Consider the following 25,629-nt stretch of genomic DNA (forward strand, 5'->3'; position numbering starts at 1 on the left):
CATCAAACCTATAATTTAATTTACACAAATTCTTCAGTAGACATAGAGAGTACGAATACTTGTGGGACTGACCTGTAAATAAACGTATCACGTAAATCGTGTTGAAATCGAGAAGCACTGATTCGATGTATCAACATACAAATCTGATTCTTGAAACCATAGACGATCAGTTTCACCAAAAGTCAAAGATAACCCTACCATGCTTACCACCCTTCCCTCGAACCTTTCACCGTCTCGGACATAACAACGTAAACGTTAAAAATTGCTCAGACTCGAGGAATACGATCTCTCCAACATCGCTCTCGAAAACACTTCTTTATAGCTCGTGGTCAGGATCGCTGCCTAAAGGGCGAGCAACCGGCGATCCGGCTTGCGGCGCAATCACGGGCGTTGCGTTAACACAAGCGTGATAATTATTGTTACCGTATACCGGCAGGGCTTGTTATAAGCTTCGCCAAGTGGCACACAGAGAAGGAAGGGGAGAGCCCGCTGATCTCGTAGACAATTGCGCGTAATTAACACCGGGGCAGCCTCGTCGTTGCTGGGACAAACCGTTGCGTATCGGTGGCTTGCCACCCTTCTCTCTTACTCTCTGTGCTCCACCTCCATTCTCTCTCTCTCTCTCTCTCTCTACCTCCGTATGCCTCTCTAGATGCTATCGCGGAAATTGCACTTACCGTTTCTCCGTCTGGTAATCCGATTCCCGTGGGGTGAATCCGCGAACAGCGCCGCAGCTAAGATCGGAACGCGTTTACCCTTAGCATTATGACGAGAGCCGGGGGTAGCACAGTTAGGCAATTTCGGTGAAACGCTACCTGGGACTACCGACATCCGATTGCACTCTGCTCGCGGGCCCGTGTGTTACGTGGAAGCCGAGATTCCTGCTGGAGCGTGAGAAGGAACGGGAACAGGTTCGCGTAACGTTCTGTCGAGTGGTTTCGTTGGATTGAAGGGGGGTGGGGAGCGGGGGGCTTGGGATCTCTTTTAAATAGAATGACGTTGGTTTTCTTGAGATTCTTGACAATTTTTTGTACATACACTGCGGAGCATAACTATAGCACCACCAGTCACGTAAAAATCGTAACATTATCGACGATCATTTCTCGGCTATTCTTTCTTATTAATTTTATATACCGTTAGATGAAAGCAACGTCTGTATTTATTCATTCATAAAAGAATTTTAAAAAACAATGCACATTATTTCATCGCATTTCTCAATTTTTTGTTTTATGAAATTAATCGATTTGTGCAACGAACGGCTCATTTGATCTTCATTGGTGAACATGTTCCTACAAACAGTGTCGAAAGTGTCGAAGAAATAACGAGTGTTCACTAAAATTTAGAAGAGCGAATTACCTCCTCGTAAAATTCATTCGTAAACCCTCATTTTCTAAAATTCTAGGATTTCCAAATTCTAGGATATTCCACTGTACGTATCCCAACGTCGATACTTGCGCGGACTGTGGCAGCCATAACAGATGGAACTATTTATAACCATGTAACCATAAACTGGCACAATTCTGGTACCATCAGTCACCGCTGTATGGGAAGCCCTGCCTTAGAACGTTCGGCTTTGGGAAAGACGATTCGATCGGATGGATCGACGATTGGCTAGGGGATTGGATATAGGAATTTGCGGAGCATACGTAGGTGCTGTTGCAGATTCAATCGTGTGAGATGTTTGACGACAAAGTAGGGATGGATGGGTGAGCAGTGGCGTTAGGGATGATAGCAGCCTGTGCATTGTAATCTAGTGTCGAGGAGTATCAAACATATGGGCATCGGACATGCTCGCTATCCATTCGACACTTATGATGATGCATGCTTCCTCAGACGTATCATTAACACAAATGCTGTAAATTGATCCATGTATATCGAACTGCTTCCTGAAATCAGTGATATGTTTACGATGGTCTTTTTGTGATTTTTCTGATTATCGTAACAGGGAATTAATTATGTTGATGATGATACGTAGTTCGTTTTTTCTCAGAATCATTAACACCAAAGCTATAGTTACATTGTTTAAAATTTTTTTTTTAAATCATTCAAATGTGATGTAGTTTTATTGCTGCGATTTTCGAAGACAATTTCTGTAACAAAGAACTGATTAATTCATCTTAAGTCCTGTATATTGGTCCCCAAGTTTCCAGAGTCATCGTTATTGGATTTCAAGTATCGAGTTCCATGGATTCCAAATTGCACCTATTGCGTCTTACGGCAACTGTGGACGTCAGGTCTAAAAGAGTTGAACCCTAAACTAAAAAATCGAGAAACAGTGAGAACAATCGAATAACAAATCCACCCTTCAGAGTCTCGGATAATTGAAACAAAGACTCCAAGTATTTCCGACACCGCACGGAACCCATTCCTAATGCAGACCTAGTCTCGCCAGCGGAGCAAAGTCGGCGCGCGATAAATTAATTAACCAAAAGCCGCGAAACGTTAAGTTCGGGGGCGCTTAATCGGACGCGGACTAGTCAGTTTAACAGACAATCGGGCGTAATTAACACCATGCCGCTGCGTCGTTGGGAAACAACCCAGTGCGAGGCGTATCGGTATCTCGGGTGCTCGTGTGCCCTCCCTCGTGTTGGAGATACAATCACGGAAATTGCTCTTACCGTCTCGCCGACTGTTAATCCGATTCTCGTGTAGCGTTCCACCAGCCGCGGTCCTGGCGACTAAGTCCAGATGACTGATTCAAGATAAGGAATAGATGACCGGATCGAGATAAGGGAACATGATGCAGCCCCTGCTACCACCAGAACGGTGTTCCACCAGCGGTACTGACTTTCAGGAAACGCCTCGCTCGGAACTGTGGAAAGTTCACATTTTTATGTACTATCCCGTTTGCCGAAACACACACGACGCCTGTATCGCAATCTCGCGTGCTGAAAGGCGGAATACAGAGTTACGTGGCACGCGGAGTCTGTTGGTCTTGGGTAAAAAGTGCGCTGACTGGGCACGCTTCGATTGTTACCGTTTCGATAGTGCTGACGCGAGGATCGTTGGGAATAACTGAGGGGAGCAGCTCTGATGCAAAGTTTTTCGGAGATGGATTCTTTTTTTTATTGCATTGCTTGACGGTGCAATTCTTTGGTGCCCGATTGTTTTTGTTTGAAAAGCTGTTGAAAGCATTTTTCTTTTTATTCGTATGAGTTTAGAATTTTAGGATTCGATTTGGAACTTGTGAAAGTCGATGCTAGTAATATGGAATGTGTAAAATTTATTTGCGATAAGTTGGAACTCGTGGCAGGCTCGATGGTGACAATTTGGGGCTCGATGGTGACAATTTGGGACTCGTGAAATTCGATAGTAGCAGTTATAAATACGTGAAATAGGATAGTGGCACTTTGGAACTTGGAAAACACAATAGGAACAATCGAGGAGTTGTAGGACCCGATAGTGACAGTTTGGGACTCTTGAAACTCGATCCTGACGACTGAGAACACGTGAAATTCGATAGGGACGACTTGGAACCTGACACCATAGAGTACGTAACGTGATACCAAGTTGCTTCCGGTCTTGCGAGGTTCAATAATGAATATTCTGGAAACATGGGGGCCAATACAGACGACTTAAGATTCGTGGGATTCCACATGGACGATTATGGAGTAGTGAAATCCGCTAGTAACTCGATGAGACTCGTGGAACTCATTACACATATAGAAGCCTCGAGTTAGTAGATCAAAAGACTGGAGACCACAGAAATTGATACTAACTATTCCAAGTTTACGGAAAATCAAGAATTCAAGTAGACTCACGTGTCATGGAGAATTTTTGAACCTATCGCAGACCATCGACTTCCAGAAACCCCTAATGGGACCTCAAGAATGTCTCATTCGCATTTAATGCATTTCAGGATCGTCAGCATTGACTGCTACAGATTGGAAGTTGTTAGCATCGAGTTTTACGAGTTTGGAGTCATTAGTACGCAGACCCACGTATCGGGACTTATCTATATCTGGAGCCGAACAACTCCGCAGGCGACGATATTGAACTACACACGAGCCTGGGCAGTAGTTGGTATCAGGTTCCACGAGTTCGAAGTCGTCCATACCGACCTCCGCGAGTTCCCAGTTGTCTACATCGGACTCAACGAGTTCGAAGACATCTACATCAGTCCCCACAACTAGAAAGCTATCGGTACTAATTGAAAAGTCTTGTCTTTCGCTCGCTATCCTCTTCGTAAGCTATACGACTAAAACGCAAAACGAATAGATCGCTGGTAAATCGGCATTCGAGTTAATGCACAGTAACTTTAGGAACCCTTGTCGGTTATTAAAGGTAAGTATTAATTAAGAGAGTAATGGCAGTGTGAGCACTTATACACAGTCGGTCCCATAAGTATTCATACTTTCTATGCCTATCGAAGAAAGTCTAAACTTGATGATAGGTTTGATGTTTTCAAATAAATGTTTCATTATGAATATGTACAAGAATAAATTTTTACAGCTATATACAACGTAATAGTACGTATCGCAATACATTATAATACAGCAGAATAAAGTATAATCCAGAATATTCTAGCAAAATAAAGCTTGTAAAAAATAAACTTTATATGTGTGTATATTTATAATGAAAATATTTATTTGAATACATCAAACCTATCATTTATTTCAGACAAATTCCTTTAATAGACATAGAGAGTACGAATATTTATTGAACCGAGTGTGTATATGGAACACAGTTGAGCGTTGGAAAACACATCCTAATATATTAAATAATAAGTTTAGAATGTGAAGTAAGAATGTGCAATATCCAGAGTGCTTAACACTAGAACTACTACAACATGATATTAATACACGATTCTTAATAAAACGTAATGCCATTTATCAAATAAAATTAGAAGAGTTAGAAACAGCGTGCGTGACCTTCGTGACAAGAATGTATCGGAGCGTAATCAATTTTAACACCCATTTATTGCATCCAAGGGACGATATTAACATCGCCAGATTGACGGCGTCGTGATGGCGTCAGCGTTGGACATTAAAGGAGGAAACGATCCTCGTAACGCTGATATTGCGGCTGGAATAGTGTCCTTCGGTGTTCCTGTCTTAAAACTGCCACTCGAGAAAATTAATTCCATGCAAATCGAATTATGTATCTTGAATATCAGAGAAAATTGATTTCGCGTGCAACGCATACCTAACCTCTTTAAATTAATAGTAACAATCTCCCGCGCTCGAAGGGTAAGGTTAAATATTGGCAAAATTTATTCCACGCGAATAGGGTTGCCCTAATCATCGAAGAAAATATGCGTCGCGTTCGACGGAATGTACCTGGTCGTTTTAAATTTCAAATTTTTCCCCTCGACAGGCTTCGGGGAAATTTCGAATCGCGAATTCGAAACTGTCGGTATCGTTGACATCGTGACAGAATATTTCCGCGAAGCTGGTGCACACGGAATTGCTAGATTCTTTCCGTCAACTGTGTCGTATGGAGCTTCGACGCTTAATCCTTGCCCCGCTGTTCCAGCAGGATATCGAACGTGGAGTCGAGATTCCAACGTCTCCGCGTCGGTTTATTCGCGAAGCTAATTTCGTATTCGATAATCGACTTACTTTTCCCCGGGGGAATCTTATTCCGGGCGTCAAACAGTAAATCCAATTAAAGATACCGGCTAACGCTCGTGTCGGTTCCGAGGTCGAGGATTTTTATTTTGACGACGAAATATCGCGGTCCTCGACTATCTATAGGGCGATAAATAAAAATTAAAGCAGTGTCCGTGCGCTGGCTGGCCGTAATCTCGTCCTAGCATATTATCCGGAGACAGTGGAATCTATGGAAATGAATGTATTTTCGTCATTGGCAGTGTTTATTATTGTGAAAGCATTTTTCAATATTTTTAATGTTTTCTTCTGTGGGTAAGTGTACAGGGTTGATGCTTGTTATATTCAAAATGTAATGTGTTCAAAAAGTAAGGATTAATAATCTAATCTTACTTTACACTTTACACTTTACAAGTTCGCAATAAAAGTTAACAATATTAACAAAATATAGAAAAATACGTCACTTATTTGTATGTTGAATATATAAAGTAAGGTATTGTTACATAATAAAATATTCTGTATGTTTCTTTTAAATATGACAAGCAATATATAAAATACACAAATCATACAAATCAAATTCTTCGTGCTAGTTTGTTGTATTAATATTTCTTTTGAATGTGACAAACAGTGTACACAAAATATATTATGTATAATATTATAGATAAAATGCTTTACTTTATACAAAATAAGCAATGGTGGTTAAGGCTATTTGTACTATAAAAATTCCTTATAAAACTTCATTAGGACGCGATTAGAACAGAATGTTCCCTACTTTTATAAATTACAAACATCCTCCATAATCTTTCCATTATTTTCTTCGAAATTTACAGTGTGGTGTAAGTTAAGAAATAAAAATTGATAGAGAACGATAGATACGTCAGCGCGTCACTTTGCATGTCCTTTGAACGCCTTCCATTTTTCAGCGTAGAGTGCACGTTTCAGTCATAAATATTTGCGAGAAATATCGAGTGGCGAAGATATCATCGGCGCGGCGATGCTACGATCGCGCGAAGGCCCTTTCGGGGAAACATATTCTAAACGAATCCACGTTTTAAGAGCATCTGTCGGTACAATGGAATTTCACGCAAGAGCAGACGAGAATATTTCGTCTCTCAGTTGGGTAAAAAGCACACCGTCGTACCCGGCAGACATCCATTTGGCGAGCAACGAAATATTTTTATCAATCCGTGCGTGTCTCCGCTTGGGCTGGGACTATTTATCGAATTTTTCCGTGTTCCAGTCCTCGAACGGCTCAGTGATTCGTATCCTGGGCGAATATAATTCACTGGACGAACATCGAAGTATTATACTATTCAATTTTTGTGTTATTTTGCAGGAAATTACTTTAAATTAAAAATATGTAATTGTTATGGGATCTCCACTTTTCCGATAGTAATATGACGCCATCAATGGAAATATAATAAATTGAATTTTAAATCGAAGCTCATAGTGTATGTATTGAATACACTGCGGATGTTCATGCATTTGTGGCAAATAAAAATATGTTTCAATCTATGATAATGTGTACAAATGGGAAAACATATGTTGATATTCATAGATAGAATTCATCATTAGAAGATAACGCTCATCTAAACATATTAGAAGATATTATAATATTGATCTAAACATGTTCTACTGTTCAGAAGATAACACATACTTGCATCGAAGTTTAAAATCTTTTTCTGTGTCTATGAACATATGAATTTGAATAAACATACGCAGTGTAGCAAGAAATAAGAAAGTTGAATTTTTAGAATCTCTCAAAAATCAAAAAATCCCTTGCGCATTCTTACGATATAAAACTAGTAACCTCAACCTCAAACGAAGCGTTGTTTCCAAACCCAACCTCAAATTATTCTACAAAAGTGTCGAATGAACCAAAAAAGAGTAGAGTTCTGTCTATTTTACTCGTTACGTACGCCTATAAGATACATTACAACCCGTACTGCGTAATCTAGCTTTCGTTTTTCGTAATTGGCGCTTCCTGAAAAGAAACGCAAGAATGCCACTTTCGCGCGGCTTCCGGCGAGCGCCACGGGTTCAACGACCCTCGCGCCACGGACTGGCGATTAAAAATAAAAATTTGGACGGTCCTCGTGGCCGTTCGGTTGAAAATAAACGTCGTTTTTATCCGAGAAATCGATAGAACTCGGGTCAGAATCACTGCGAAGACGCCTAAGGTGAAGGTCTAGGTTCTTCGTTCGGGCTACGAGGCCAGATTTATAATAGATGCACATGGCGTATTGCCAACGGCGAGGCGCCACAATATTGCCGCTTAGTCACCTCGGTCGGGGCCTCCTCTTTGTCCTCCTGCCTCCGCGACGCAATAAATAACAGAAACGACCGCAAGAAAAACTGAATATTTATGAGAGAATTCGGCGGTAGTCTCGGTTGCGCGCTTCTTTTTCAATTGTCCGTTGCGATTCGTTTCATTTCGGTTACCCTTGATGCCAAAGTGTCGCTTTGACGTTGTGACAACTTGATGGGTTTATTTACTCTGCCGTTAAAACACCACTTTGGGATCGAAGAGCCCTTTGCAGGTTTTACGAGTGTTTGTTGTATTGGGATTTTTTAATTGGATGTGACGAATGATTCATGTTTCACCACAGGTGTATGTGTTTGAATCCTATTTATTGAAGATGGTTCTTCGTTAATTTTTCATTATATTTTATGAAGAAACTAGCAGATGCAAGAATATCTGTGGTTTTGCTTTAATCGTGGATTAACAAGGTGTTAGTTTAAAAATATTACATTATACGCTGTTGGAGTAGACAGGATTGGAATTCTAAAATAATGTAGCGAATAATCAATGATTAATAATTCACTGCTGGTGCTTCCTTGAAATAATCTCCGAAGAACTTTCTCTGTTAGGAACGTGTGACAGGAACAATGCAACAATGATTCTCTCGGAGCTTGTCACGCATAATAAATGATATCTTACGTCATTCTTCGACGTGGCGTTAGGGACTCGACAGTGCCGCGTCATAGAATAGAGAATGAGAAAATAGATACATAGGTCCGTAAAAAATACTGTAAGGTAGACACCGTAGATAGGAGAGACTCTAACGAGGTGTAGGAGAGATATCAAAGTTCTTGTGTTGTGCTTAATTATTTTTCTATTATTCATCTCCTATTTATTTTTACTTTTTTATTTTAATACCAGAACGTTAATCCACGATGCACTATTAATCATTTTGTAACGTGCTACTGGTAATACTAGAAATTCCATGTCAAGAGTGCAAAGGCTTGATGATGTCAAAGGAACTAAAAATTCAATTAAAATAAAAGGATCCCCGTAGCGGGGTTAAAAAATAAAAATACCCTACTTACAAATACAAAAATCTCGCCATTCCTAACGATGGTCCAGCTCTGTCCGCCATCCAGCCAAAAAAATATCAAGCACTGCCATCCCCCCGGTCGTTAAAAGTTTGTCGCAACGATGCTTCCTGCGGAATCCCTCCAAGAAAATTGCGCGACGCTCTGCTAATTACCGAATGGACCATGCAGCAGCAAACGGAGTATCGGACGGCGCCAGACAATTAGCTTAGTGAATTCCGCGAAGAAGTTCCGCAGGACACGGGGGACGCAGACGGAGGGGGTGGCTTGGAACAGGGAGTGAAAGAGAGAAAGGGAGTTGAAGCGAAAGCACGGCCGAGTTAACTTTAATTGCCCGGTTGGCTACATAATAAATGACATTGCAGACGGCCAACGCCGAGGAAAAATTGTTTCTTCCTCTGCCCCTCCCCGCCGCCCCCTCCTGTGCCGACTTCTGGCCGCGCTTTCGGTCTGACGTGAACGACCTGTTTTGTCGAAGCTATTTCGTACGCCAGCTTCGGGAAAACGGGACGTATTGATAGCTCTGTAATCTTATTCCCCGACACACATTCATCTCGACTGGCGTCACTTTCGACCATGGTGCGATACTTCCCGTCGGGATTTATCACTGGAATTAAATCTCTCCTTGTCCGTTGCGAACAACATCAGCCCTCGATTGGTTCACCATGCAGTTTCGCATTTTATTTGTGTGTATGTGTCTTGTGTTTCGATAGGTTCGAGGCTCGTCGCGTTCTTTGCGAGTAAATGAATTCACCAGGGATTTAATTAACGTGGGACGAATGGGGTACACGCTCCGACAGAAGTGTATGGGTGGCGGGGGGGGGGGGGGGGGCCTCGGGGGAGCAAGCAGGTGATCGCGACGGAAGTATTGTTTTTTCTATTTGTTTCAGTGGAAAGTTTAACTTGTTGGTTCATTTTTTCAAAGACCTTAAATCATGCAGGCCTCTACTTCACTTTTTTCTATAATGTTCTAGTATGTTTTACAAAACATATTTATACACTCTTTTCTCCTTAAACTTAAACTCTATAAAACAAAAAGTTGAGAAACGCGACGAAGTAATGTACATTGTTCTTTGAAATTCCCTTTATAATATAAATTCAAATAAATATTGTAGAACGCATAAATACAGATGTAGCTTTCATCTAACGGCATATAAAATTAATAAGAAAGAATAGCAAAAAAATAATCGTCAATAGCGTTACAATTTTTACGTGACTGATGGAATTAATCGGTGTGTGCAGTGAACGGCTGATATTATATTCTTATCACTTTATTTTCTTTTTCTTTTTCTTTCTCCTTTCGCTCTATTCCGTGGCACCCCCTGCTAGAGATACCAGTAGTTCTTGTATTCTTCGACAAAACTCCTCCAGTACTCGGTGAAATTTTACTCGAGATGTTGGATACCAGCTTAGATCCGAGAACTTGTATTTGCTTCGTGCTACATCTCGGTCAGTCGCCGAGATGGCTTCACTGCAAGAACGCAGATTGGAAGTACAGCGCGGTGTTGTGCGATGTTCAAGTGTCTAGAGTGCCAGGGAGGACGAAGTTTACAGAAGGACGGGTATTCGATAAGGAATGTCTGCAAAAAGAATTGCACAAAGACAAGAATGAGTTAGCAGATGTTCCATCGCTCAGGGCTACCGGTGCAGTTCGGATCTCGCGGGCAAATAAAAGAATGTTTTACAGTAGCGAACTGCGGAACGGGTGTCTTATCGTCGAGAGCGCCCTTGCGCAGATATTAACGACTCACTTTGTCGGTAATAAATTAAAATTCAAGCTTCTTCTGGTCTATCGTGCCTGTAAATATTGCTACGACATTGACGAGCTATATTAAATAAAAATGAATTATAAACGTTCATTCACAATTTTTTAGTTTTATTTGTGTGTAGCATTTTTTTTATTCTAATATGGGTTTTGTCTGGAAAAGTATGATCAATCTCGTAGAATTTAATGTCTGCTTCGCTAATAGATTAATTATGAAATAAATTTCATTCCACTTTATACACAATTTAATTGGAAAAGAATTTCGTTGAAATTCTCAATCTTTTATTTAAAAACAAAACGTGTCGTACCTCGCTATGGCCTTTGCTTAAACAATATGTCCGATGTAATGACTGTAATCTCATAGATTCCAAGCCCAATTCCAAAACTCAAAACGTGTATAACAAATAACCTTGGTATTGTTACAGAGAAATACTAGCCCTTATTATTTTACTCTCGCAAGCTTCTGTGCTCGGCACAATAGAAAGATTCTTCCTCTTCGGATTCGCTTATGGTTTGCACCAATTTCTCGCGTTCAATCTGAAGATTCTCTCCGGGACGAGGAACTGTTACAATCGAATTACCGCTGTTTTTGCTCGTTCCTCCACTGGATGCGTGCAACCATTCTCTTGCGTATACTCAAAGAAATCCTGCACGTAACGAGATACCGGTCACGATAAGTTTTTCGCGTGACACCAGAGAAGAACGTCCTGAAACAAAACGTTAGTTCGTCCCGGCGCTGAACCGTGGCCAGGGGTTGCAATTAGGACGTCGCTAAACATACCACTAATTAAGTTTATTGACACCTGCGGTTGGAACGGTGTCAGGGAAGAACGGTACGAGGAGTGTCGTAACGGGACCACCGAATGGGAATAAACAATTACGGCTTCTGACTTGGCTCGGGAACCGTTCTGTGAATTTAACTGTACTAGTCGAAGCTTCAAACGCCCCTTTTTTTATGTATTGCATCTATCTACATAAGTATTTCATTCGGAATTATTTTGGAAAAAATGAGAAATTCATTCGGCGTGTTCTATAGCATCAGTGGAAATGATGAAATGAATAAATTAAATGATTTAAGGGAGTCTTATTAAAAATTTAAGTAATTAGGAAGTTTGTAATGCTATCCAACGAAGGAGAATAAATTTATTATTAAATGGTATTAAGCAGTCCTAAAAGCATCATCGTTTAAATTGAATAAACATTTACAAAACCTGAATATAATTCATTTTTCGTTACTTCAATCTCTTTCTTATTCGCCATTAGACTACATACACTATAATTGCTGTACAGGTATAATATAATACAATAATTAAATTGTTTTGTCATGAATAAATTCTTTCTACATATGATATAATTGGATAACTTTCAAAATCATACTTAATAGGAAGTACTAGTTATTTTCAACTTCGTATGGTGAGAGTCTGAAGAACGTTCATTTCTAGGAGCCCTTTAAAGAGTAACTTGCCCCTAAATCATCCCGCGAACCTTCCAAGCGTGAGTAACTCCGAAGAAAAGCGTAATATTGTTTCACTCTCCGGCTCTCTTGAACCACTATCGGCGCGCAGTCAGCCAGCTTCCCTACTTCCGTGTCGTCGACAACTCGAACTTTCTTTCGGCATCGGCTTCTCTTTCGGCGCCTTTTTCTTCCGCTTTCCGCTTTAAGAACGCGCTCGCGCTGGATGCCCGAACAAGCGCCGCTTAAAAGTACTTTCACAGCGGGACGACTAATTAGAGCGATTTAACGTCCGTCGTCGGCGTTTATTTGGAATGCAAATGCAGACTCCACCGACCCTTTTCCACTGTTCGTTCCCGGTTTCCTTCGTTCTCTCCTCGTTGCTCTTTCCGCGCCGAACCTTTTTTTCGCTCCTCGCTTTCCCTGCTTTTCCTTCGGCTGAAACAGTGCTCCTCAAACTTCCTCCCTCCATCGACTTTCCACGATAAAAAAAAAAACACATTGTTGACGCTTCTGGAATTATATTATTACTCTTGTACCGTGGCATGTTTCTCACGTGCACTTTGCTGTGCTTGCTTTCAACAACTGTAATAAATCTATTTGAGTCCAATAATTTTCTTTCATCTTCAATTTTGAATGAAACAATTTTGATACGAAAATAATTGAATGAAGTGAAACTTAAAGCATTGATTTCTTTTTAATATTTTAAATTATATTACAGTAATAAGAATTTAATTTGAATTTCTACTCTCAGTGGTGCTCGAAAATTGGTCCCTCGTTGAGGAGGACCATGGGACGATGAAGCTTGAGAAACACTGATCTAGATTTCGACCTCTCCATTCTCCTAGCTTCGTTCTCTTCGTCTCTGTTCGTTCTGTCTATTGTTTTCACCTTCTTCTGTTCCTTGCTCTTATTTTCCAACAGTCCTCCTTGTTCTTCTTTTCTCCCTCCTCCCCTCCGTCTCCACTTAATATGCATTACTTAAAAAATTTTTTTGCGCCTCCTTAACCCAAGAACGCAAATTCTTTACTATCAGGGACTGGCGTTCGCAATTCTTTAATACGATTATTAGACCGTGCAGAGGTTAACGCTCTGTGGCTCTTCAATATTATATAGTCTGGGTAAAATCTCGCTAGATCGCTGAAATGTCACACTGTGCGTCCTCTTCTTTATTTGCTGTTCTTTTCAAGCTGTGTAACGGGACATATTTATTCTGTTACTAATCACCTATTTCATCACCTCGCAGCATTTTTCACCATATAACGGGAAATGAATTTCGGCTGTTCGAAAATAAAATGATTTTCAATCTTAAAAATATAATCATGTGTACATAATTCAACAGTCTCCTTGATTGCACAAGTTTCTCTACGATAAGTGGACAGTAACGTGATCCGGGATCGGATATCTCGATGAGACAATGCTAATGCAACGATCAAACTTGTTTTATTATTACCGCTTTTGTTGTAAAACTGTTACCATCATATTCCTGACATTTTTCTGATTAAAATGAGACCAAACACGACGTAATTCGCAACATATTTACTACATATTGTCTCACCGAAATAATCGGTGAGCGGTGTTGGTCGCCATTTTCGCATATCGCTCCGTCCTCTTCTTCGTTCGCTGTCCTTCTCTACACTCGAAGTTTGTTGGCAAAACATTAGAAGTTACAGAAGGAGGCATGCAAAATCGGGACCCAAAATATTGACACTCGAGGTGTTTATGTGTTTACACTTGACACGTGTCGAGCGTCGAACGTAGGAAAGGACAGATAGTGGAAAGAGAGAGAGAGATCCGAGAAAAAAAAAACACTCGACAGAAGCGTAACAATCGGTTCGGATCATATTACACCGGTGGTCGGGGCTACTCGGGCGAAACTACGGGCAAAAGAAATAAGAATGGCCTGGAAGCAGGGGGGTGGGTATCTGAGAGACATACAGACTGTCCTAGCCTAAGTGATACGGAGCTCTAACTCCAAAACTATCGGCCGAATGCAAAATTTCAAATATGGAAATTGCATGGTAAAATGAGGCTCATGTTTCAGCGAGAAGGAATTTTTGTTAATTTTGTTATTTAATGAGATATGATGGTCAAGTTTCGTTTTGCAAATGGAATATATACATATATATATGTATATATTAATATATATATATATATATATTTTTTTTTTATACCATGCGATAGTACTTTTCAAGACGAATTTATTAAGCTTTAATGTATTCACACGATTTTTATTAGTTTTCAAGCTATAACGCTTCAAAGTTTGCTAATTTTCAAGGAAAAATCTCAGCGGTCCCATTGATGCAGTAAGGCACCATGCGGTTCTTGAAATCGATACAGTGGGTCTCGTTTGGGATTCTAGGCCCAACGAAGGAAGCTTCATGAATTCGTCTTGAAAAGTACTATCGCATGGTATAGACAAAAATATATACTTCCATTTGAAAAACGAAACTTGACCATCATATCACGTTAAATAACAATGTTAACAAAAATTCCTTCGCGCTGAAACATGAGCCCCATGTTACCATGGAATTTCCATAATTGAAATTTTGCATTCGGCCGATAGTTTTGGAGTTAGAGCTCTGTATCACTTAGGCTGGGACACCCTGTATAGCACTGTTAAGAACTGTTTACCCCGAAAATTGTGCCTCGACCACCATCCGAGTCTATCGATGCATTTTTGCCAGTTCACCCTCTTTCAGATTCCACGTATCCAGACACGTTTCTTCGCCCGGCCAACCAGCCGAAAACACTTTATTTTATCGTGAATTAAAAGCCCAATACCCACCCTATCGCAAATAAAATCTAAAAGGACCGTACAAATGCGTCCCGTGCAGCCGCAATGGGTTTCTACCCAACCGCAGCTCCTCGTCCCGCGGTTTCAACCCCCGTTTTCTGTGTCGAGGTTCGACCGCGAAAAGGCGCCGGCTTAACCAGGGAAACGAGAAACGCTCGACGGAAGGTTGGAACGTCTGAATGGAAGGTAATCGAATGAATGGAAAGACCGACTGGATGCTTTCGGATCGTCAAACCGAGCTGAAAGGGATGTTAGGTGTTGTTTAAGGATTATTGTTGCGCCCTCCGTTTTCGTCCTCCGAGCTTACGAATCCACTTCGCCGTTTCAGCGTTAAATGTAATTTATCGGAGTGGAAAAAAGGCGCGAAATCTCGATAGCTGCTGTAACCGTCCCCCTTTGTCGCGTTACACGTTGAAGGAAAAATTACAGATCCTTCGATTGGTGAGGGAAACTCATTAACCCCTAGGATTTTTTAACGCTAAAACTACCTATGTAAGAGCGACCTATTCAAAATAGCACAGTATGTTTAAAACTATGGGGCTAGATGAATTTATGAATATAATTTGTTCTGTGTCTTAATGATTAGCACTAAAAATTGCGACAGACATTGGTCATAATAACCAGTTTGGTAGTTCTAATATTAAATAAATTGTGTTTAAGAAGTTAACATTCGAGTCTACTGGCATTGGATCTTCTCCGACCCACAAGTTTTGGAGCCATGTGCTTAATTTTTGAGTGCAAAACCGTTCTAGAATTTTTTTAACAAATACTGACTATGTTAATACATCTCCCAAACATCCTTAAATTAATTACCCTTTCGGTAACATTAATGCAATAAATGATATCAAAGTATTATCCAGTAGAGCTCTATAGGATGAAGTTTGTTAGATTTACGTTTGCACTTAAATTTCAATTTTCTAGTTGTATATTTATTACGCGTAATTACTATTACCATAACAGTCTCTATATCAGGCTACTATGGACCTTTGTATCGATGTATTTCCTTATACATCTCGAAGCTATTCAGTTTGTGTATACATACGTCAGTTCTCCAACACGTGGCGTGATTGGGAGCGTTTACTGAATTAAACTCCCTATTCATTAGCTCGTTGTATACTATCCAAATTGTGTTTAAACAGCACTTAGAAAGTTCGATTTGCGCGAATGACCCTAATTAAAACTTTGGCAACTTTCGCACCGCGTGAACCGACAAAGAGAGCACTTGGTGCGCCGAATTATTGCGCTCCATTAACATAAGTGCTAGAAATTTCCTAACACGGCAATATTTATGTTATCTAAATATTATATGTATTCATATTTGAAATAATTATTTTAGAGACTTTTATACAGTAAACCTGAATAAAATTTTCAGGTTTCGATTTTCCTCATTCTGAAATATTCTATAATGCAGCTTGTCGAGCTTATAATTATGTTAAATACACTGTTAAGAAATTTTTAATTTTACGTCATTTAATATCGTGTCTAGAATTACTAAAATTATTGTGCATACTCCAAGTTTATACATTTTCGTTTCCATAGTCGTTGGATTTTTTTAGTCAGGCGATAAAGCTTCTTCGTTGACGTGTCGATTTTTATTTATCGTAATGAAGCCAAGAGATCTTTTCGCGAAATACGAAATACTTGACCGCAATTTATGCTGAACTTTAATGGAGGACGATTATTCACAGTTGACCCTGCGTATGGGCGTGCGAAACCTAGTAAACCATAAATGTGGTTTTCGTGACCATAAACTTCTGCCCCGACAATTACGCTTGTAACTTTCTTTTCGACCCACAAGCGCGGCGTCGTTCGTCGGGGAACACTATTTCCAGACTTAACTGCGGAAACAACCCGAGTTGAATGGGTTCATTGTCTTTGTCGAAATATCTCTTCCCTTTGACCGAACAGTCGCTCGTTCGTAATGAACGTAATTAACCAAAAAGAATTATTACGCGATATGTCATAATTTTGTCTGTGGGACGATTTTTGCTGGAAATCCTGATTTAAAAAATTACATCTTATAAAGAATGTCGAGACGAAAAATACATGGCGTGCGTGCATAATGAAACTGAAACGATGCTCAAATTTAATTATCAAGTTTCCCCTGCAAGAAACAATGGCATTCATGCGCGCGCAATACTTAGCGCGCAGAAGAAAAATGCAAATCAATGGAAAGGTTTCAACAATGTTTTAAATATTGTTTCTAATTGCGCACAATGATATACGTTGCCCCGAATTAACACGACGAGTGAGAATACTCGTTCTTCAACAGAACAGAAGAAAAAGTTGAACGTTTTAACGAGGTCTAAAGCGACCTTTTTTCTCGCAGGCTCGACGGTGCACCTACAGCCGTGCAGTCGCACCCTCTTTTTTAAACAAAGCTACGCGGCGTTATCCATTCCTTTTTTTATCTTTCGCAAATTAATTCTCATAGTTTCACGTAATTTACGAAATGTACACACAGCGAGGGGCCGAAATTAAGAGACAATTTCTCAGCGAGTGGACGCCGAGGAATGAGTTATCGCGCGTGTTACGTTGAAGCTGTTTAACGACGCAGAAAAATCGCATTACTGGAGCACAATTTTTTATAAATTCACAAGAAAGTTCACTTTTAAAAAGTAACATTCCCCTGTGAATTTAGATGAAATTATCTATCGAGGACTGACGTACTGGGTTGAGACGTTTCTGAACTTTCAATAAATAGTTTATACGATGAATTTTCGTTGGGTTATTTTAAAGAATTTGGAAATATTTTAGTGGCTATGAATTATTGCGATCTGGATATTCTGATTACTATTTTCATACGATACTGTTTTATATTTATTATAGATATTTGTTTATCCGAGAAATCAAGTACTTCATTTCATCCATTTGATGCGTAACAACGTTTTGATACTAGAATCTCTATTACGGTCATGTTCGATACAATCTACTCTAAAAGAAACAATAGAGTTTACAAAAACAGAGTGTCCAGACGTTATTACAAATCAAGTAGATCAAATAAAATTATAAGCCGACTGTCAAAAAAAAATTATTTAAAGGACATGCATCAAGCAATATCGCAAGAAAATTCGTATTTAAAATATCGAATATATTAGATGATCTCGACCAGATGGACGAAAGTAAAATAAAATTGGATCGTTTGCGTTTGTTTGCAGAAAATATGTGTCTTCCAAAAGTTGCTCGAGGATTTATCGTCGCGGATGGCCGCGGCCGAGGCGACCCAGAGCGGCTGGCAAAATCCAAGCGACGCGAACGAGGCGACGGAATTGCTGGAGCAATTGCAGAAATTCGGCGAACGGCTGGTGCCCATTCAAAGGAACATCGAGGATGCGAACGATCAAGCGAGCGTCTTCGCCTCGAGCAGCGTCATCGTTTCTCATGCTTTGCTGGCGAAACTCGAAGATCTCAACACCAGGTACGATCCATTGAACTTCTGCTTTGCCGTTTCGCCACGTGCGAACCGGAGATTTCCGGCAGATAAAATTAGATCACTGCTTATTCGATGAAATTCAGTTTACTAACGAATAAGATAGCTAGAATGAGTAGAATTGGATTAAATTCTGCCAGGCAAATCTTGCTAATGAATAGTTGATACTCGCATGAAAAGAATTAAAAAAAGAAAAAAGAAACGACGATGATGGGTGAATCTGTTGCATATAACTGGGTTGAAATTATTTCATACATCAAGGGACTTACTTCATTTCACCTTTGCAGTTAGACTTGCGAACAGCACATTCTAAAATACCTGTTGAAAAAAAGGAAGCCTCAATCTAGCCACTAGGAATTGAACTTTGGGACAAGTTAGAAATCCCCGTCACCGAAGATACTTCTCTCCTATTTTCTTATTTACGTTCTACCCCGGGGATATATCCCGTCCCCGAGAGCGCACTTATCGACGTCGGAGCGCTTATTTCCCGGTTTTCCTAGCTAGGTCCGCGCTAGAAGTCGCGAGACGTTAACTTTTTCACGTGTTTTCGCAGGTGGAAGGTGCTGCAAGTGGCGGTTGACGAGCGTTACAAGTTGCTAAGCGGATTTGGAAAGGATGGCAGCACTCCGGGTAGCCAGGCTTTTCTCGCGAGTAGCGTGGAACCACCATGGGAGAGAGCCCTCACACCCGCCAAAGTGCCTTACTATATCAAGTAATCGATCTTCCTTGCTACCCAGCCAGTCGCCTTAAATTTACGACCGAATTGCGTCCCCAATCCCGACCCCTGTGCGATCTTAACGCAAGCAAACGAATAATTGATGGAACGGTTGTGATCTGAGACAACAAGAAGTTCTCACGGATTCGCAAGTAGCCTGGATTTAACGTCCTGGAGCGAGTACTTAGTCGGACGAACGAAACGATAGAAACTCCAAATTAGGTTGAAAGGGGACTTTAAAGAGTCAGCCTTGGGCTGATGGAAGGAAATGGTTATTGTACAGAGAGGATTATGTCACCTTCTACTCAAACTGACTTTAAGACCTTACATTTTTGTTATCGTTAAAATTCTAAATTCAATTGAGAAGAGACTCGATGGAGAGATTCAAACCTCTGCAGAGTAAATCATGCATCTTTGTTATCTCTGTATATTAGTGACAGGATTCAACTGACTGAAAGACTCTATATATATCAAAATTATATATTTATTGAATTTTTGAACAAAATGGTACCTATGTAATACGATAAATGTATATTAAAATTCAAATGTGCCTTTCGAATTTTTCTTAAAAATTGGCACAAACTTTCTGAACAACCCAATACTTTGTTATACTATCAGTATTAATAGTGGTAATTGGTCATCTCACAAGTTCATGCCACTTCTTGTTCTGAAATTCAAATTAATATGTGGAACCATCGCTATAAAGTGTCTACAGTTTTTTTATTGCATGATATATCTCTACAAGACTCCCATCATTTTTGCTCTTCACATACAAATAATAAATCTTTCCCCGTCCCCCCAAACAATTATAACAAAATGCTTTACGTTGAAACACTGTAGAAAATAGTGTATTGACCAACCACTAAAAGCAGCTGCTTCATAAGCTGACAAGGTTTCGAATCCTCATGACCTCCTTCATCAGCCCTCAATGGCCTAGAGGAGTCCTCGAATAGTTTAGACCTCCATCAGTCGAGGATTAAAATCGGTTCGGCTGAGATTTTATCCAAATGATCGTTGAAACCTCAGCCTCCACGAATCTTCCTACTCGTTGACCCGTGGGTAAATACTTGAAACGTGGCTCGCGCCAAGAATCGTCTGGATTTAATAAAGATTAAACAAAGTTCCCAGCGCTCGCTCGACTTCGCCAACTTCCATCCGCGGTATCCTCCCTGTTACTAAATTTCATTAATTTCTTAATCCTGGGACCGTGGGTTTCGTTCCCTAATCCGGCGGCACGTTTTCCAGCCATCAGTCGGAGACCACCCATTGGGATCATCCGAAGATGATAGAGCTGATGTCTTCTCTGGCGGACCTGAACGAAGTACGATTTTCCGCGTACAGGACCGCGATGAAGCTGCGCACCGTTCAGAAACGACTGTGCCGTGAGTATTACTTTCATTTTATTCATAGTCTTCGTTGCACCGCGACGAAACAAGGTATGAGAAAACACATCGCCACGAATGAGCAACTGCTGTTTTACAACCTGAACCTTAAACTTGTATGCCTAAATTAAAAAAAAGAAGAAGATGGACGTCGTAATGCTGCCAAGCGTGTGTTGAAATAGCTGAACGAAATGGGAAAGAATAAAGCAGCACGTTGAAAACAAGAGAAAGATAAATAAAAATAAATGAAGATACGTTGAGTGGAAGTAAATTAAGTAGAGTCTTAGAAGGATCTTGCGAACAAGGTAATAGAGACGATGGGTTAATTACTGGTACTTATTCCAACAGCAAATAGATCTTGCACACTGAGAAAAGGAAGAGTCGGCGAATGAGCGAAGTCCAGCAACTATTTTATAGCCTAACCCTAAACTTACACGTCTAACTTGAAAATACAACGTGATGATGCTGCCGAGTGGCAAAGAGAAAGGAAAGGAAGGAGAGTTAGAGAAGGGCATATTCAATCTGAAGCTCAGCAGATGGCTAAACAGTTAGAGTCAAACACCTTAATCAACTGTCTTCACCATATAAATATACACCTGGCAGTTATTCAACGGGGAAAATCACACTAATGTTGATTGACAGGGGATCAAGGGTGCATCTTCTCGGGACACCGTAATTTCGCTCGTTTGCCAACTTCCACGAACCTCGACCAGTTTTAGAGATCAACTTACTCCCAGCGCGGTCATTAATCGTCATAATTTTCTCGATTAATCACTTGTCCGGCTGCGGTGACGTACCGCCTCGTTGTCGATAGATTTGATCTTCTACGTAGTTCTATTTTACTCGTGTGTCAGTGATACTCATCCTCCTGTGGCTGCATTCCTTGGCTCTAGTCTTAATTTCAATTTAATTTCAAGGTGACGTTTGATCACTTTTCTTGTAACTTTTGACAGAATTATAATTACAAATAATAGAATTAATATTGAAATTCTTCGCAGAGCTGGGATCAAAATTGATTATCTTTGAAATAGTTGATTGGTTGAGTTGTTGAAGTGGCTTGAATAAAATTAATTTTTTTCTGACAAACTGATTCCTTCTATCTAGACCTACTACCAAAATGTCCACTAAAAATTATGTGACAATAACAGAGGGCTTCGATAATTTATCATAGACCACGTAAAAAAGAAAGAATTGGATATACAGATTAAACAGACGTTTAATCCAGCAAGTTTCGATCCCTTCTAATCATTCAAAAGGAAGTGCACTCATTCCTTCTGTCGAAACCTGCCATCGGCACGGCCACTCACCTACTTATTAATACAAGAACCTGCCCATTTACTCCATTACAACATTGCACAGAGCAAAGGAGTCAATCATACACTTTCCTCGACCAGTCCATTAACCCAGAATGTTTCATTAATAAGATTATTAGGTTGCCCCATCAACTGGCGAGATAACGCGCTGAATTCTTCCTTTCAATCTCCGAATTGAAAAGTTCGTTGCTACGCAATATTAAGAGTTATATTATTGATAGATCATTCAGACTTTCAGCTATGTATGTTTTCTTAATCAGTCCCTTCCTTTCTTTTGCAGTGGACATGTTGAGTCTCTCCACTGCATTAGAACAGTTCGATTCGCACGGGCTCCGAGCGCAAAACGACAAATTAATCGACATTCCCGACATGGTGACAGTCCTGACGTCTCTGTATGAAGTGATAACGGCCGACAATCCAACGCAAGTGTCCGTGCCGTTATGCATCGATCTGGCCATCAACTGGCTCCTCAATGTATATGATAGGTAAGCGGAGTCAACTAAGCCCCTTCCTGTCTCACAATAATCTTGATATTAATCACTTCTTCCTACTTTACAGTCAACGAACCGGTCAAATCCGCGTGCTCTCCTTCAAGGTTGGTTTGGTCTTGCTGTGCAAGGGTCACTTGGAAGAAAAGTACAGATGTGAGTGCCTCAACTTCTCCGATTCCCCTAAATTTAAATCTTGGAAATAAAATACATGACGAAACTTGGTTCGTTCCAGATCTGTTCCGACTGATTGCCGATCCGAACAGGCTGGTGGATCAACGTAAACTGGGTTTGCTGTTGCACGACTGCATTCAAGTGCCAAGGCAGTTAGGGGAAGTGGCGGCGTTCGGAGGATCGAACATCGAGCCCAGCGTTCGCAGCTGCTTCGAAAAGGCTGGCAAAGACAAGAATGAAATCGAAGCCGTGCACTTCCTGAGCTGGCTGCAACAAGAGCCGCAAAGTATGGTCTGGCTGCCTGTGCTTCATCGACTCTCCGCTGCGGAGAGCGCTAAGCATCAAGCGAAATGTAACATATGCAAGGAATATCCTATCACCGGATTCAGGTACGATACAGGTTTATTTCATCAATTATCAACAATCCTGTGTAGTAGACAGTACAAAAGTAAATAAACCTCAGAAGTAGACCACGAGCCAAACAGGTTGAAGATACTGTTCTAAGGATTAATCGACCAAGATACAACTTGACACGTTACTTCATCATATTCTTCAACGTGTACTTGAATTTTTAGATATCGCTGCTTGAAATGCTTCAACTTCGACATGTGTCAGAACTGCTTCTTCTCGGGACGCAAGGCGAAGAACCATAAGCTGACGCATCCGATGCAGGAGTACTGCACCGCGGTAAGACACTTAACACTTAATAATAATTCGCTGCAAATGTAGATTTCACAAACAAAGATAATATCCAGATTATAAAAACAATATAATTTTAAGCAATTCGTGAATATTCCACAGACCACTTCCGGAGAGGACGTACGCGACTTCACGAGGGCGCTCCGTAACAAATTCAAGTCGAAAAGATACTTCAAGAAGCACCCGAGGGTTGGTTATCTTCCAGTGCAAACTGTGCTGGAGGGAGACGCGCTGGAGAGTCCAGCACCATCTCCTCAGCACAGCTCCCTCAGCCAGGACATGCACTCCCGATTGGAGATGTACGCCTCCCGATTGGCGGAGGTCGAGCTGTCCCGCACGAGGAGCAACTCAACGCCGGACAGCGACGACGAGCATCAGCTGATAGCCCACTACTGTCAGAGTTTGAACGGTAGCGATAACGTCAACGTGCCCAGGAGCCCCGTTCAAGTGATGGCTGCGATCGACGCCGAGCAGAGGGAGGAGCTCGAGGCGATGATACGCGAACTGGAAGAGGAGAACGCGACACTCCAAGCGGAGTACGAACGATTGCGGTCGAAACAGACACCTGGCTCTACGCCTGAGGATGGACACGGCAACAGGCAACCCGACTGCAACATGATCGCCGAGGCGAAAATGTTGAGACAGCACAAGGGCAGGCTGGAGGCGCGCATGCAGATACTGGAGGATCACAATCGTCAGTTGGAGGCCCAGTTGCAGAGACTCAGACAACTCTTGGACGATGTAAGTCATTCGAACTTTAATCCCATTATTTTCAGCGCCGTATTGAATTTATCAGTATGTATTGTTTTGTAAGACTCTTGTTAGTAACATTAGCTATTTGTTACAGCCAAATGCTTCCTCGCCGTCGAAAACGGGCACGTTGCAGACGCGTAGCGTCACGGCCTCTCAACTAGCAACCGATTCCCCGGCAAAAATGAACGGACACTATCACGATTCTCCGGGTACGTAACACATCTTCGAGTATTCGTTATTTTGAGAGCACACGGTCGGTTTTATTCGATTTAACACCAGGTTTACAGTGATATCCTATCAGTTTCCTGTTAAACCCGAATGAATTTGAATATATGCTTGTCCCTTCCAGATTTCAATAACTCCATCTGTGAAATTGGGTAAAAATGTCCGTTCTACGTAATCCTAGTGTTAAAATAGAGTTAGTGGATCAAAGTCGCGTCATTGCGCAGTTATCATCTCTCAAAACTCGATTCTTAGCTTCCCATCGGTTTTCGTTCGAATGGTTACGCGAGATTTGTGAGCAATCGTTAACCTGAGTATACTCAGCGCTGTACTAACTGCATATTAATAAGCGATTCACATAGCGCCATTTAAATTAGCATAAGCTTATTGGTATGGGTGTATGGACATAGGTGGTGGAGGCTCGAACGAGGGAAGAGTGAGCAGTTTAGAGAGGCCACCACCGCCACCGCATTCTCACAGCGTTGCCCATAACGTGGGTAATCTCTTACACATGGCAGGTTCGTTCCTCCTTGGTGTATTACTACAATCGTGTAATCATTTATGTAGTGTAATAACATTGGTATGTCGAACGTTCTATGCACGACCCATTTTCTGCTTAACGATAACAATGCTTTCCTGTTTTTTCACGCCACAGGATGGATGTAAGGTGAGACTATCAACGCTTCTTTTCCCGCTAGGTCTTCTATACGTGTAACTCTGTCGGACATATCTAACTTCGCCGTGTCGAGAATCGTTCATTGTTCAATACTTTCGTATATATTCGTTACATTTTGAAATGGTTTGATCGCTAAAAAGGGAGGTACACGACCTGCTTAACCTTAATTTCACAGTGTTCCTGCAGAGTGGGAGAGGGGAGTAGCTCGAAATCGAGGAATATTCGGTGCAGATATTAGATAATTTTAAAGATATAAGTTTTAATAAATAAATAATTACTCTGTCCACTTGTCATGAAAATTGATGATTTCAACTTTAAAAAACAAGTTAACCATCGTGTCTCCTTTACATCTCCTACCAAGTCCTCCGAGTAACGATACACGTTTGAAGCATTTTTATCCATCACTAAAACTAAAATTCTTCAAGTGCCTCGTATTATTTACGCGTCTACTATTATTAAGTGTCTACACATAACGTTCTGCATATTTCGATGTGGATATCTCTCCCACCATGCTGCGCACGTTGAAATTGGAGGGGGAAAATTTGGATCCTTCCTCTGCGAGAGATGAACAAACTGAATACGAAATGAGTGCAAACACTTGAATAGCGTTTCACCAAATCCTCGACTATATACGTTGTATTTAAATTACATTCTCATTCTCTCGTTTGCTCGTCGCTTTTTGTCTCTGCGTATGTACAATCAGGAGGCCATTACTCGAATCTTCATCTGCCAGGCACTTTTCTCGTAATCCATGTATGCGTGCATGTGAACGATTGGAAGTACGCCTAAGTGTGGATAACAATATTTCTATACCTTAGAAGTCAATTATGTTAAGTCGACATTTTTGAAATTTGGGATATACATTCTGAATCGTTTA

The 25,629-nt window shown here is 40.8% G+C and overlaps 1 protein-coding gene across 9 annotated transcripts in view; it reads left to right on the top strand.

Moving 5' to 3' along the window:
* Nucleotides 1–25,629, top strand: part of LOC128884643 (dystrophin, isoforms A/C/F/G/H) — a 572,670-nt gene that overhangs the window by 545,031 nt on the left and 2,010 nt on the right. For 7 of the 9 annotated variants that reach the window (XM_054138171.1, XM_054138178.1, XM_054138225.1 and 4 more), the window contains 10 exons: nucleotides 18,059–18,318; nucleotides 18,884–19,042; nucleotides 20,291–20,427; nucleotides 22,021–22,225; nucleotides 22,299–22,384; nucleotides 22,464–22,791; nucleotides 22,978–23,089; nucleotides 23,204–23,842; nucleotides 23,949–24,063; nucleotides 24,487–24,594. In XM_054138171.1, the coding sequence (XP_053994146.1) occupies nucleotides 18,059–18,318; nucleotides 18,884–19,042; nucleotides 20,291–20,427; nucleotides 22,021–22,225; nucleotides 22,299–22,384; nucleotides 22,464–22,791; nucleotides 22,978–23,089; nucleotides 23,204–23,842; nucleotides 23,949–24,063; nucleotides 24,487–24,594 (2,149 nt within the window). Of the gene's footprint in view, nucleotides 1–18,058; nucleotides 18,319–18,883; nucleotides 19,043–20,290; nucleotides 20,428–22,020; nucleotides 22,226–22,298; nucleotides 22,385–22,463; nucleotides 22,792–22,977; nucleotides 23,090–23,203; nucleotides 23,843–23,948; nucleotides 24,064–24,486; nucleotides 24,595–24,731; nucleotides 24,744–25,629 lie in introns of all 9 variants that reach the window. The other 2 variants (XM_054138189.1, XM_054138199.1) reach the window with 2 other exon arrangements.

The sequence above is a fragment of the Hylaeus volcanicus genome, chromosome 1 (assembly GCF_026283585.1).
Source record: "Hylaeus volcanicus isolate JK05 chromosome 1, UHH_iyHylVolc1.0_haploid, whole genome shotgun sequence".
Classification (NCBI taxonomy): domain Eukaryota; kingdom Metazoa; phylum Arthropoda; class Insecta; order Hymenoptera; family Colletidae; genus Hylaeus; species Hylaeus volcanicus.